At 42.4% G+C, this 14,743-nt stretch overlaps 1 protein-coding gene across 2 annotated transcripts in view; it reads right to left on the bottom strand.

Moving 5' to 3' along the window:
• The window catches only part of adamtsl3 (ADAMTS-like 3), a 92,335-nt gene extending 78,189 nt beyond the window's left edge, over nt 1-14,146 (bottom strand). The window contains exon 1 of one of the 2 annotated variants that reach the window (XM_061031129.1): nt 13,793-14,146. In XM_061031129.1, coding sequence (XP_060887112.1) covers nt 13,793-13,840 — 48 coding nt within the window. In that variant the 5' untranslated portion in view covers nt 13,841-14,146. The remainder of the gene's footprint in view (nt 1-13,792) is intronic. The other variant, XM_061031128.1, reaches the window with a different exon arrangement.
• Between the last annotated feature and the right edge of the window lie 597 nt (nt 14,147-14,743).

Consider the following 14,743-nt stretch of genomic DNA (forward strand, 5'->3'; position numbering starts at 1 on the left):
CAGTTTCAATTACTGATCCCCTTGGAAACTGAACAGCCTGCCCTTGGCCTGGCTCTCTTTTTTTTTTGTTTCCAAGGATTAGAAAACCAACTGGACCCCAGAGATTACCCTGGTGTCTGTAAATATGATGCCTCTAGCAGGTGGACAGGTAGTGAGCACTCTGTTAATCTTTAAGCGTTAAGGTGGGCAGGAAGAAGGGAATTATGGGTCACGGAAAGGACAGCAAAGTGAAGACATGTGCTGGACCGGTGGAGAGTGATGTGAGTGACAGCAGTGATACCACCGACCGTTTATTGGTGATGGAGGGGGCGAATGTTTGTCATTGCTTTTGAGATGTGACGCCAGACACTAATGTTTTCTTCTGCTTTTGTTACCTAATGGCAATCAGCAAAAAGCTTTCAGATGATTAAAAATTTAAAATCGTTCGATAGTGGGAGCAGATCTTATTCAGAGTTGGAAGCTGTTCCAAAAGTTTAGGGAAGCAAATGCAAAAGCTTGATCCCCCTGGTTCTAAGCCTTGTTTTGGGCACATCCAGGAGCAGCTGATTGGTGGACCTTTAGTGCTCTGGCTGGAGCAGTTCACTTTAATAAGGCGGTGCTAATCTATTTGCTGTTTTAAAAGCAAACGACAACATTTTAAATTCAACAGGAACAGGAAGCCGGTGGAGGAAAAGCCGCACAGGGTTAATGTGGTCCCTCTTTTTTTTGCCTTTTAGGAGGCAAGCAGCCACTGTCTGAACCAGCTGAAGGTGTTGGATGGACAACGATATTATAGCCAAACTTTTTCTATAGCAAGTAACTTAACTATAAGTCTAAACGTATGTTTTTGCTTTACAACAGAGATAGTACAACACAAAAGGCAACTTAGCATCTGTGCTTTGTTTTGTTTTGACTCGGCTCATCTTTGTATCCGCAGAAACGTCAATTTTCCAAAGCGTTGGCTCTTCCTACATTTTCCTCGATGTCTTTTGCAGCATATTCTGCTTCTATTCTGTTCTTTTCAGTCAACAACTGTCATATTAAGAAGCCATTTACAGCTTGAGGCCTCATTTAAAACTCATTCTGGTCACATTCTCTTGGATCAAGAGCTCAATATTTTAATAGTAATGAGTGCTTTCTATTTAATGAAAGGATAATAAATAAATTGTGGAGAGTCTGGCACTTCACGCTGTGGTATTCTACTGCTATATTATTTATATTTTATAAACTATAATTAAGCAGTCCTCAGAACTGCTCTCACTCACATTATACAAATACAGTTGACTGACTTCATAAATAGACACTGGGTTTTTTTTACATTGTCTTTCAGTTTTTACTTGTGATTTACTCATGGAAAGATAAATTACCAACACAGCTGACAAAGTACTGATGAAGTAAGAGAGGATGGAAGCAGAAAAGGCCAACAGCTCACAGCAACATTATGACAACAGTTGGGTGTGCCTGATATTAATGAGACACAAGTGGTGGATCTGCCCAGATTCACTTGCGTCATCCAGATAACTGGGGCATGCAAGTTAGGTGAAGGTCCAGGACCCGAGCTGGCCTCATTATATCTTAAGTAAAAGTCCTTGAATTGCATAGCTTGATTCCACAGTTTTACCACTGTAACCTTTGTCCTTTGCCATGTCAGACTCTGATTGGCAGTCACAAGATCCAACATTCATGGGAGTTCTGCTGCCCTTTGCATTTGTGTTTGTGATTTGTGGGTTCATTTGCACAGTTTAATCCAGAAACTTAGTGGCCTAGCCCCTACAACAACCTGGATTAGTACAGCGGAAAGAAAAGCAATCCATCCATTGCTCTGGATCATAACACAGACGCAGGGAAATGTACTTCTAAATTTAACACAGCAGTTGGAAACTTTGCCTTTGACTAACTTAATGCATATAGGTGGATGGCTCCCACTCTCAAATATATTGTTAGGTTAGTTATTGTGCATAAATGATTGCACAAACATGAAGGCCCAGTGTAAAACAAAATCATAAATGCTTCCCACTCTCACTCAATATATAAATGTGCGTACTGCTGGGCAAACTAGGACCATATTTCTATTTCTCTGTCTTTCCCTTGTGCTGTGTTGGTGGAAATCCTCTTGCACTCCGTGGCTCTAATTGACAGTTTCACTCTGCACCAAGCTGCAGAGGAAGAGCTGACCTAAAGGGTGGGGTCCCTGCAGGGTGTGCACGCACACCATGGCCTATGCACGTGCATGCATCAGTCATTACTCGCCCTCTCTGTTCCTTCTAAAATGTAACCTGTGAGAAGCAGGAAACCTGGAAGCTGAAGTGGGTTAGAGCCAGGAAAAGGGAGAGGCTGTGGATGAACCCCCAAGCCCAGGAGCTGGGCTCAGCAGGAGCCAATTGAGTCAGCCAGTGGGCATGCAAAGGCCAGCGTGTGGAGCTATGATTAAACTGCAAGGCGTGCACAAAGACTAACTCGAGGAAATGAAACAGGGATTTATGATGTAACCAAATCTTTATGCTGCTTTTCTGGGCTTTCTTAATCAGCACAAACAAAGGCGGGCATTAATCAAACATGTCAAGAAGATACAAAGAAAAAGTCTAAATAATGAAAAGATAGCCATGTAAGTTCACACTCTCATATTTTCTCTAAGAATGGCTTGAAAGATAGTGGCAAGTTGGAGCAAGACTCACCTAAGGTTGCATTACAGACACACATGGATGCACAGATTTAAAGCAGACAAGTGAGACAGTTTTGGCACACATTGTTGAAAATGAACCTACATCCTCTGTATATGCCTGACACACCTGCACACACAGCATATCCACTTACTTAACAGCTGGCATTGCATACAAACATTAACTTTATACCTCTGCAATACATAATTTTATTCCTTCACCTTTTAAGCTGCTTAGCTACTTAAAAGAACAGCTCCTCCCTATTATATTGCAACACTTGGGTAGCTGTGTCCCAATATTACAGTGGTCTGTAAACCTAAATGTTTTCTTAGCGTTGCCCAATTCTCCATCTGTTGTATAATTTAGTGGTCTACAAGCTCAGTCTGGTTTAAAGGAAAATATTCCCCCTGCAAAAATATTTGTTGTCAGCATAGATTAAGCCACGACAATTACAGCCACATAATGTAATATTAACACGGGGCGAGTGAGCATCATCTCTCATGAGGTGAGAGACTGGCACTTTGTTAGCTTTGGGCAAACGCAATAAATTCCACAGCTGTTACTCAAAAAAAGGCTTGTTGCCAGTTACATTAAGGTGGAACTATAATGTGCTCAGACAAAATGCCGCACTGATTGATCGACCAACTGTCGGGAATTTGGCTTCTGAGAGATATATTGCGCTCAGTGGAAAAATTAACTTGCGACTTTTTTTACAGATTTATTCCAGTTACAATACCAATCTTGTTTAAAGAAGGTTTTATGCCACCTCTTCTGGACACATGAGCTGGGTATTTGTCTGAATATTTGACATGTCTCTGCCGTATCGCGAGTCTTTGTGGCAGCTCAAAGAAAGGGGACTCAGAGTTGCCAAGAGTCGATGAACGGGTACGTCACCTGAATAGGGAAAACACAGCCAGGATTATTTCTTAAAGACTACTCCACACATAAATTAGACATAGAAGTCATACATCAGTGGGATCTAGATTTAGTTGTAAAGATCAGGTAAGATCTGACACTCGTCTTTCCTCATGACAACAGTGTATTTGAGGAGTTTCAGTCAGGATTTAGAGTCCACCATAGCACTGAGACTGCACTGGTTAAAGTTACAAATTAAGTGCTTCAGACAGAGGACTTCTCACTCTGCTTGTCCTGACACAATGGAGCATCACATCGTATTACACAGAACAGAACAACTACTTGGCATGACAGGAACCACTGTTGGTTTAACTTTGTTTAAATCCTGTTTATCAGATCGATCTCAGTTTGTACATGTTGATGAACAAAGTAAGCCATGGAGCGCCACAAGGTTCAGTGCTGAAAACATTTTTTTGTGCATATTTGGCACAGACGGAGGTTTGCTCTGATCATGTAATGATTTGCCCGTAATGATTACTCTCTCATGCGATGATGGAGCGGTTTATGCCCATCCTGAACAGTACTGGAACCGGGTGCATTCCTGCTGCGCCCTGTTGTCTAGTCAACGTCAGCTTTGCACTTGACTCGCACTGACACACACAAACATCTTTCATCATTTTACCTTTGTCAGAACTGATGCACTAAGAAAAAAACACACACACACATGGCTATTGCCCAGTTGTTGAAATTATACAGTTTGCCATTGTTTGTTAGTTTAAACATCCTATCAAATTCAGTGTCTCCCTGGGTCACCTGTTGGCTTAGTGGTTAGTCTAGTTACCCCATGTACAGAGAATGTTATCCTTGAAACAGGCGGCCCAGTTCAACTCAGACCTCCTTCACCTCATGTCATTCCCTATTCTCTCTTTCCCTGCTTTCTGGCACTATCCACTGTCCTATCTGAATAAAGCCATAAGAGCCCAACACCCCCACCCCACACCTTAATTAGCCATATACCTACATGGCAGCAATTCATCATTTCAACAGTTACCAGACTGGGGACTTGACTCATGTGATAATAACATACAGTACATCTGGGATCACAGAAAGTAAGGAGGAAAATGATGCTTTACAACTCATACTTTAAGACTATTTTCAAAGTGCATCATAATGTATGAACTTATTTTATGTAACCTTAATCTCTAAAGTAAACTGTAACTGTCCAGTGAGGTAAACGTGCCTTGTTTCTTTCGCTATGGCCAGTTCATTTCAGCAAGGCCTGAAATGTGCATCTTGTATTGACAGACGACACTCTGATGTACATGTCGAGTGTTGAGAGAATGTGTCCATAACTGTAACAAGAACAGCTTACATGGTGAAAGACAAGCACGAGTTGCTTTCACCTTCCCTGCACGCTGCTCTCAGCTTGTCCACAGACTGTCTGTCTGTGTGTCTGTCTGTCAGCACATCCGTCTCTCAGCATTGAGCTTAAATGATCCGAACGCGCATATGTTAGGATCTGTCGTGCCGAGCCGAGTCCCCAGTATCTTTCATACGCACTAGGTGGCTTCACAGGCCACCTGGTCACCACAATCCAAACTATTCCAGCTATGAGGCAAATCACACCGAGATGAGAGAAGAAACTGTACTGATAACACACAGAAAACTGCCTTATTTAAAAAAAAAAAAAAAGCATTAGGCCGTGCTGATGTGAGGGAGGAGTAATGAAGAATGAGTGACATGCTCAATGTCAAATGTGCACTTTTCCAGGTCATGGACGCCAAATACTTTTCAAGCTGCATACCTGTCATCAGGGAGATGGGGGGGGGGGGGGGGGGGGGGGAGAGGAGGAGGAGGGGGTGCTGAGAGGATTCAGACTACACAGATTCTTACAAGCTGCTTTCATACAAGGCTGCATTTTTGCCCACAGGGCATGTCCCCTCCCTATGTGAGATCAGAGCAAGACAACAGGGTGGATGATGTCATCGCACAGAGGTATGCCGGGACGGAATTCCACAGTGGCACTTTGAATGCATCACTACAGTGAGACAAAGGCTATCAGCCAAAACAACAGTGACCCGTGGAGGCATTTGTCTTATAGGAGTAATTATTTTAGGAGGTCAACCTTCAATCACTGCAAGTAACAAGCCTGAGCATGCCTTTTGTGAGCATAAATATTCAAATAAAAAGGTTATTTAAAGTTCACAGTAAAGGTCGCTCTTAGTTTCTGCTCCAGAGTCATGGTACCAGGTCATAAAACAAAAAAAAACACAAGTTAAAAAGGAAGTTAAAAATAGCACAAAGAGTAAACATTGTGTCTTTATAACAAATTCCACACATTTTTACTTGTACCGTTATAGATCTCCTGAGATCACCTTGTGTTCTCCAGCACTATAAAGCTGCCTTTATTTCCCATGACCTCCATCCCACCACCTCAACCCTTCACACTAATACAAATAACATATAAACACACTCAAGATTCACTTTAAACTTTACACACACACACACACACACACACACACACGCTTCAGGGCCACACTTATCTCCCATGTAGGGGGGGAACCTATGCCACTTCACAGGGGCCAACAAGTCTGTGCTGCTGCTACTGCTACATCTGAGGTCTGTCATAGCTCACCCCCTGTGTGAGTGTGGGCGTGTGTGTGTGTGTGTGTGTGTGTGTGTTTGTGTGTGTGTGTTCCACAGAAGGTACAGTGGCCTGGGTAATCCCAGTTAGAAGCCTTGGAATGGTCCGATGGTTGCACCACACACAGTAGTCACAAGACTACAGCCACAAACTCACACACTGAACTCAGGTACAATTTTGGACTTTGGGTATCTCCATTTGTTTTTACTACTTTATATCACATTATAGTTCTATTCTAAGTATGTTACATGACACATTGTTATACATTTAACTAAGTGTATAAATTAAGATGCATATTGACGGGCAAAATATTTCTAAGCATACAAAAAAATTATCCAATATATAACAAATCTGAATATGATGCTTATGAGGGGCTGTCAAGGACCCTTCCACTTTGTGTATTTTAAGCTACAACTGTGAAGAAAGTGTAAAACTCAAATAAACTAAGGGGGAATTTTTACTATGGCAAACCTGCACTGGGTTACAACAGCTCTGCGTAAGTTCAGTAGTTACCTAGTTTGAATGTAATGTCTTATTTAGGGGGACGTTTACGCACTGCTAACATTGAAGGTGTTGCACCAGCCGAGGTACAGTAGTTCCAATGTAGGCACGTTTAACTTACAACTTGTAGCTAGTCTGAGATCCTCAGGAAGGTCGTTCCTCAACTGAGGAGTCCCAACAGCAGCCGCGCAGTCTCCTTTGGTTTTTATGTTTGAGGTGGGAACAGTCAGGAGGTCCCTGCCTGAGGATCTTGCAATCTTACTTAAAAACGGTACAGGGCAACTGGGCCTCTATTTTTTATAGCTGCACAGGTTTTTAAATTGGTTCTCAGTATCAGCCACACCAAGGCTCATGTTTCAGGAAGGAATGACAGAACATCAAGGTATTTCCCAAGATGTGGAAATACTATTCTAACCTTTCAAACCAACAATGTCATCCAACTGAGATAATGATCAAATGCTTACACAACATGCATGCACTGGCTATTGTTTTCTGCATGCACAGAGATTATGTGCCTTCATTGCTTCTAAGAATCACTTGTGCATACATGGCCTTTGCTCATTACGTATCGGCCATAAAAAGCATGATAAATGCAAACTTTCAACAGACTTTTATGAGTGTTGATACCGTTTATTCAATAAGGCATAAGATGTAATGTTTCGTCCACAACTGCTCTTTTCTATGCAAGTCTGGACATGCAGACGGACCAGATTAAAATGAAAGTACGCACAAGGATCCACGCGTCCTTTTTTTCATGAATGCATGATTACATGCTCATCATTCTGCTTCTGTGGGCGTACGTGAAGTAATCCTAATAGCACATCATTTGTAACGGGGGCCTCCAGTGTTAAGTCACGGAGGCCTCGGCGTTTACTCAAAGCACATGTGGCCACTGGCTGGGGAAGCAGATGTGAGAAAGCATCATTAGCCTTGCAAACATTTGCTGCAGCCAGCCATGGAGACCCTGTCACACGCCAGCCCCGCAGACCCTCAGTCAATCATGTTTCCACTGGATTTCGCTGTCCGTCCTTGTGTTCCCCTCACATGTGACCTTTCTCACACTCATGTGCAACCCTCCTTTTTTTTCCCTTTTCCAAACGAGCGAGCGATAACTGGACTTGTATTTGTTTTTCATGCCTGTCAACCAGTCAGCCGATTTGGCATTACTGCGTCTCCGTTTTCTCCAAGAGGCTACAGTTGAATATTTATGTTTTAGTTATTGCGGAGGCTTATTTCTTTGTTACTCCTGCTTTGAAATGTGCTCCCTGTGCATGATTTCAATCAATCAATATCGCTCTCTTTTCCCATTTTTACATAAATATTTGTGTCTTCGTGCTCACATCAAGAACACTCCATGAATATCTTACTCTTCCTTTTTTTAATACCTGTCTATGACTAATCTTATTCAGTTTGATCGTTTTTCACATGCTACATCTGGAAAAAATCTTTCATCTGCATGTCAATTTTTTCATATCCACACATCAATATCTTGAAAATCGCCATTAAATGTTTTTGTTATCGTTTTTCTGCATATGTCGCCAATCCTGTTCCTCTCTCTGCAGCATTCTTGACCTTTTTGCTTCTATTATCCTTCCCTCCTCCGTCTTTCTTCCCTTCTCTCTGTAGTGCCTGACCTGGCTTCTTCCCTCTCTCTCCTGACAATCCTCCCTAGCACTGTTACATTACACACACCAGCCTACCTGCCTTCCCCTCTAATTAGGCGTCACAGAAGGGGCCCGATGCTTCTTCTCCCCTCTCGTTAGCACCACTCCCTGACACTCCCGCTGCAATCCCACCCTGGGACAGATCTGAGGTCAAGGCCGGGGCAGAACGGAACAAACCGGACAGATCTAGCAAATGTGCTCAAGCAGAAGCAGAGCTGCTCGACTGCAAGGATCTGGTGCATCTGTGATTGGCTGTGTGTGAAAAAAAAAAAAAAAATGTGCAAGCCAGATGATGCACGGAGGGCTCCGGCTGCTGCAAATGAAGTTTGAAGCCGGCGTCCAGGAACACACAACAGGATAAAACAACAATGCTCAATCACGCTGATGGAGGGGGACGTAGCCCCGCTGCATATGGAGCCCAACATGTTTCATCAGAGGAACAGGATGCCAGAGGCTCGCCTTTCAAGCTCTAAGGCTATGACAAACAAACCTCATGAAAAAGGAAGAAATAGATTCACGAGGGGCTCCAGAGGAAGCAGAGAGGGGACGGAGGGCAGCCACCTGCAAAATCACAATAGAGCTGACTATCTGTAATGGGCGTGGGAGCTTCAGAGGCCAACAGCTCGGCTTAACTGGACACAAAAAGTCCCTCTGCTATAATGTTGCCATCTGCTGGAAGCTCTGTATCAATGCTTGACAGCAGCTTGACAGATTATCTAACTTTTGCAGAGTGTGTGTCAAATTAAATATGTCCCGTTCCCTGTAATCTCCGTTAAAACCACAAAAGCTCATTAAGCTTTTTGATATAGAGGTCTGAACAACATTCCCTTTTAATACATTTTCGCATGATACTGCAACATGACTCAAGCGATTAATGCCATTTAATGGCACAGTGCTGCTTTGAGCAGTCAGTCACTGCATGTTATTAAAACCTGGCATCGACTGATCAAAAGGCCGACAACACTGTTAAGTTCCAAGATTTTGAACGGGAAACGGTAAAAGCTCAATTCCCTGTTCCACATCTTTAACACATTTTCACACAGTTTGGTATGTTAATCAAATCCTGGTGGTTAAGGGTCAATTTGGGAGATAACCCTAACCTAACTTGATAGCATGTTCATCTATGTATGCTATAGATTTAAAGCAGGGGGTGTTAGCTAAGCTTAGCAAACCGAATAGAAGAAGAGTGAAACAGCTAGCTTGGCTCTGTTCAAGGACGAAACCACCAAATAGCTACTGACTTAAGCCCCCTAAATCTCCATTTTCAACACTGTATGTCTGCTTTGTTTCATACAAACAAGACATTTAAGTGGAAAAAAACTGGAAGGAGCCAGGAAAAGTGTTTTCCCCCGATGTTTCCAGTCTTTGCACTAAGCTAATCACCCATCTTAATATTTAGCATGCAGAAGTAAATATGAACATTTCGCTAATTGGAAACTGATTTATTTAAGTAAAAATTAGGCTCCAGTCTTTAAGAACGAAGCACTTCACTGGGAGCAATGGGTCTGTCATCACAAAGATTGCTGAGATAGGCTAAATAAATGTTAGACAAAAAACATAAACCAGAATCAAGCTCATCATCCAGAACTAATAGCAGGTCAGGCAAGTTTTGTCAAACCTCCGATAGTGCGTTTTGTCCTATTTCCACATTAGCTTCTTTGTACTGGATTGTTAAAAAAAAATACTTATTGGAGATGAGCACTACATCTAAGCCTAGCGAATTGTTTACTACAAATACGGTTGAAACTGAAGTTTCTTTGGGACTCAACGTCAAACCGAGGCTGCCAGTTCATGTTCAGGTCTGCAGGATTTTTCCTTTGGTGGCACACTGAGAATGTAGTGAAGCTGCTTCCTTTGGCGCCACTCAATTGGGATGAATGCCTAGGGTTTAGAATTGCAGGACTGGACGAGCAGCATCCCCATACACCTGAGTAGAATCCATCGGAAACAGTGCTGCCGCGCCAGGAACACAATGAGCACTGGATGAAAGTGAAAGAGCTTGTGGGTATGTTGGCAAACTTTTCAAAGATGAGTACCAGTGAATTCTGGCTTTAGTTTTAGAGTTACATAGAGCATATACTCTTTAGCACTTTCACACTAAGCGACCCTGAGTCTCACTCAAAGATTAAGCCCAGATGGGAACAATATGATGACTATGAAGGCTTTTACAGCATAACTGAAAACACCCGCCTATGTTAATGCACTCCAAAAACTAGCTCAATCCATCCATCACTGGCCAGATGTTCTCTGAAGCCCTTTCCTTTACTCCTCAAGTGGGACCAATCCCTCTCAAAATTAATTCACTTCCCATTCCACTTGTGCCACAACAAAGGCATACATCACATGAAAGCTAATCGAATAGTTTCTGGTCTTTTTAACGGCGCAATCAGGTCCAGGAGTGTGCTTGAAGAACAAGAGATGTTGTTGTTGACGGGGCGGTCACTTGGGACCATTTGCACGCCGTGACCCCACTTAATCCTGCCATTAGACCCCAAAGCTTCCCCATCCTGAGGACTTCAATGCACCCAGCTCGGTAAGACTCTGAGAAGGGCCATTTCCTTGAATAAACACCAAAATCTGTTGCTTTTCAAGCTAATTTCCTTTTGAATTCCAGCTGAGGAATTAGAGGGAAGGCATGCGGTAATGTGAATGTGGCAGGCATACACTGTCAGCATCGAGCTGCTTACGTAAAGCCATCTTATGTCAGAAACTTTGGTCCAAGTTGTTTACCAGTTATTGCCAAAATTAGAGAAATTTAAGCCATACAAAGACAAATATCCTAGGTACAGTTCATTGTGTTTGGCTTGCAGGAATGATATATGAAGGTTTTATCTTCAGCTGAATCTGAAAAAAAAGACACTTGCCACTCGTGCAAATGCGTTTCATGTGACATTGTAGTCAGCCTTCATTGTTAAAAAGTTCGCATTAACCGAAATGAACTAGCTCTGTATATTCCTGTCAGCCAATGTAAACCTGTTTTGAGTCTTTAAGTTAGCCAATGCTAGTTTATTTACAGATGCTAACTTGAAATAGCCTTATATTCTTACATCAGCTAACCTAAACTAGCCCTGTATCTTTACATCGGCTCACATAAAATTATCCTTGCATCTTTACGTTAACTAACATAAACTAGAAAGCAGGTCAAAATGTGTGAATGTAGATATTTTCTGCACTTCCTGTAAAGAGATCATTTCGTGCAACAGCAAGAACCGCCCAGAATTTAAGAATTTAAAAGGGCCTGTCCTGTAGGCATAAGCACTATTCTGTAATGAAATTAGTTCCTGCTCTTACAGTTAAATGTTTCACTTTTTATGTCTCTTTGCATTAAAAAAAATGCAACATTAAAAAACTGTCTGCTTACAAGCCAGCTTAAATGTTCTCAAAGGAGCTTACAAAAGGCACATAAGGAAAATGCAATGTTAGGCAAATACAGCCAAAAGCATTCAAAAAGGATTTGCCTTGGTCTGTCGCTCTAGCAGGTGCCAAATCATTATTTGCGGGCACTAGCCTTGGTTCTCCAGTAGCTGCATCAATGTCTTTTAAGGGCACATCCTCCTGTGCTTACCACTACCTTCAAATCCCTTAGCAAACCAAAAGCAAAAAAAAAGGTTTCTGGAAGGTTCCCCTTTGTTGCCCAAATCTAGGGAATAGAGTGAGAGCAACTAGACCCTCCAAGAATCACTTGACGTATGTCTTTATGTCACCCACAAAGGAAGGTTTATTCCATTTAGGGTCGGAGCCACAGGCCATTTGGCCCACACACGCAAATCACACACAACTTTCAAACGCCATAGTCACAAATATAGAGTCCCATTCTTTAGATGAAGAGAAATGCAGAGACTTTGACCCCAAGAGCGGGGATGAAAAGAAAAAGGTCACTGCATAGCAGAGACCCCCGGACAGGAGCACTTGTTGATGCCTGGCCTCTGAAGCAAAGCCCTGGGTCATTCTTGGTGTGTGTGAACAGTTAAATGTCCAGCGCTGACTCACGCTCGCACAGATGGGTAAGCTCGTCATGTGCCAACTGCAAAAATAAACCTACCGAGTCATTGTTAAGTCTCCCTATTTGACAGAGACACTGAACAATCAAAATACCACCACACAGAAGTCAATGCTGGGGCACAGTGTGGTCATTTATGATGCACTTTAGTCAAAAAAAAAAAAACTTCCAGAGTACCAAGATCATGTTACAAACATCTAAAAAATTACAGATTTATCCAAAATTAAAGGACTTGTCTTGAGAAAATCATGAATGAAAAAAATCAGTGAGTTAACCTATCCAGTTTTCACACTGATGCTCGAATGCATAGTTAGCCCAATAATGTGACGTTTCATGATTTTCTTCCTAATATTGAAACAGTACAGTGTTCAGTCCAGCATTTGGATAGTGGCCTGGAAAGAGTTGCAAAGCCTCCTGCACTTCGCTGACACACACATCCTATGATTACAGCGCGGACATTTTCAGCTGAGCTACTTGGGGGCCGGGATGTTTTAAAGCCCAAATCACCTTGAACTGCTATTAGCACCTGTCGTGGTCATTTACAACACGCTGACAGCGGCATCCCGCCCCTCTGTGTGAGACCTGGAATCCGTCTGCAGGCCAAACAACTGCTTTGTGTTCCACTTTAAAACTCATGCTCAGCTCTTCTTGTAGCGCTGTGAAGCATGTGTCAGCTTTTTACACAACTCGGGGCCTGCATGAACGATGCAGGACAGACCTTTAAGGAGATAACACGTCAAAGTATTCCAGTAAGCTGAGTGAACTGATTTTTAGAGGTTTGTTCAATGCAGGACTGATAAGTTTTGACCTTTCGGGTGATGACCTGTCCTCTTTTAAATTCCAGATTTGAAATTTCAAGGTAGAGGGGAAGTTATGTAACATTAAGCCCACACCTCAAATTTACATTTAACATACTCTAAATCTAATTTATTACATATTTACACAGTAATGAACTGTCTGTGATTTTTCATGGGCCTTGTTTATTACTGTCTGTTGTTGTATTTCATCAGATGTACTGTTCCTCATCCTTGGCTTCATCATAACGGTTTTAAGAGGTAGACATTGAACACACTCCCAACTTTATTTACACACATGGCTCTAACACAATCCTATTTTCAATTGATGTTTGTCAGTTTCCTGATATGTTGTGACACAATCTAATATAGTGTCCTTTGCAAATCTGTAAGGTGTAAGGTTTGATAAATGATGTTTATTATACCCTACGACCAGAATAAACTCATTGTTTTATAATGGTGACCCTTTTCCATTCCATAACAGAGAAAGGGTGAATAAAGAGCAATGGGTGGCTGTTTCGATAAGTTCAGTATAAGTAGGCTGTTTAGTTATAGAATAGGTATTTCGGTCAAATAACAGCGGCTTAACAGTGCGTCAGTTCCTCAAACGCACCTTTCTCAAGCTAAATGACGCGCCTTCCTCTCGTGTGTTCATTGAGTGGATCAAAAAAGTGTATTTATATGCTGCAGCTTACCTTCACAAAAACAGCAAGAAAAAGCAGCCGAGACGTCCACCCTGTCATCTCTGACGCTGGAGAAGTCAATGTAGTTTGAAATTGAACAGCGACACTTGTATTTGCCCGCTCTCTGCTCGTCTGTCCCGGTCTATCCAGTCACCACTGAGGTCTGCTCTCCTCTGCGCTCCAGCGTCCCCCCCCCCCCCACCTCCCCGGCTCCGGTCTACACACACAGACAAGAAGGGAAAAGTCAGCCAAGAACGGCCGGAGACGACATGACACTTCAGCGCCGCTTCCAGATATTTTGTTCCCCCAGCGAACACGTTGCTGCTAAATTTATGTTTGCATACCAGGCGTGCGTCAGGAAAAGGGGCTCACCCACCTTACATTCTTAAAGAAACACACTCCCGGGCCGTTACGCGGTGACAGGCTGCTGGTTGAGCGGACATGCTGAGTTTAAGTGATGCTTGGTGGGTTTTAGCACATTTACGCACACACGTGTGTATGTCCAACCTCATGTACATAACTTTTTTTAACCCACAAAGTCCTATGAACACATTATCATCTTTTACAGAACAAACTCTCTTACAAGCATTTGGAACAATTTCAACAAGTTCTGCACAAATTTCTCAGGAAGCAAAGGCAAATGTTTTCTGGAAATCTAATTAATTAAAAAATGTCCGAGATCATCAAATAAACAGGGGCGTGTTGAGAGGGGTGGTATGCCCCCCCCCTTGAAATATCATTGGCCACCCCAATATAGAAAACGAAGATTGGCTATTTGCCCAATCAGAGGTGAGACTTCAATTAAAATCAACAATGCGGGCTGTTACAACAGGCTGCAGGTAGTTTTATTTACATTCAAGTGAAGGATTTTTACTTTTTTTGTTTGTACTTAGAGTTAAATATTCTGCACATTTAATTCATAAGACAGGTTTTAATGAAAGAGATAAGTCAGAAGTTTTAAAA

This window comes from Labrus mixtus, chromosome 23 (assembly GCF_963584025.1).
Source record: "Labrus mixtus chromosome 23, fLabMix1.1, whole genome shotgun sequence".
Taxonomy (NCBI): domain Eukaryota; kingdom Metazoa; phylum Chordata; class Actinopteri; order Labriformes; family Labridae; genus Labrus; species Labrus mixtus.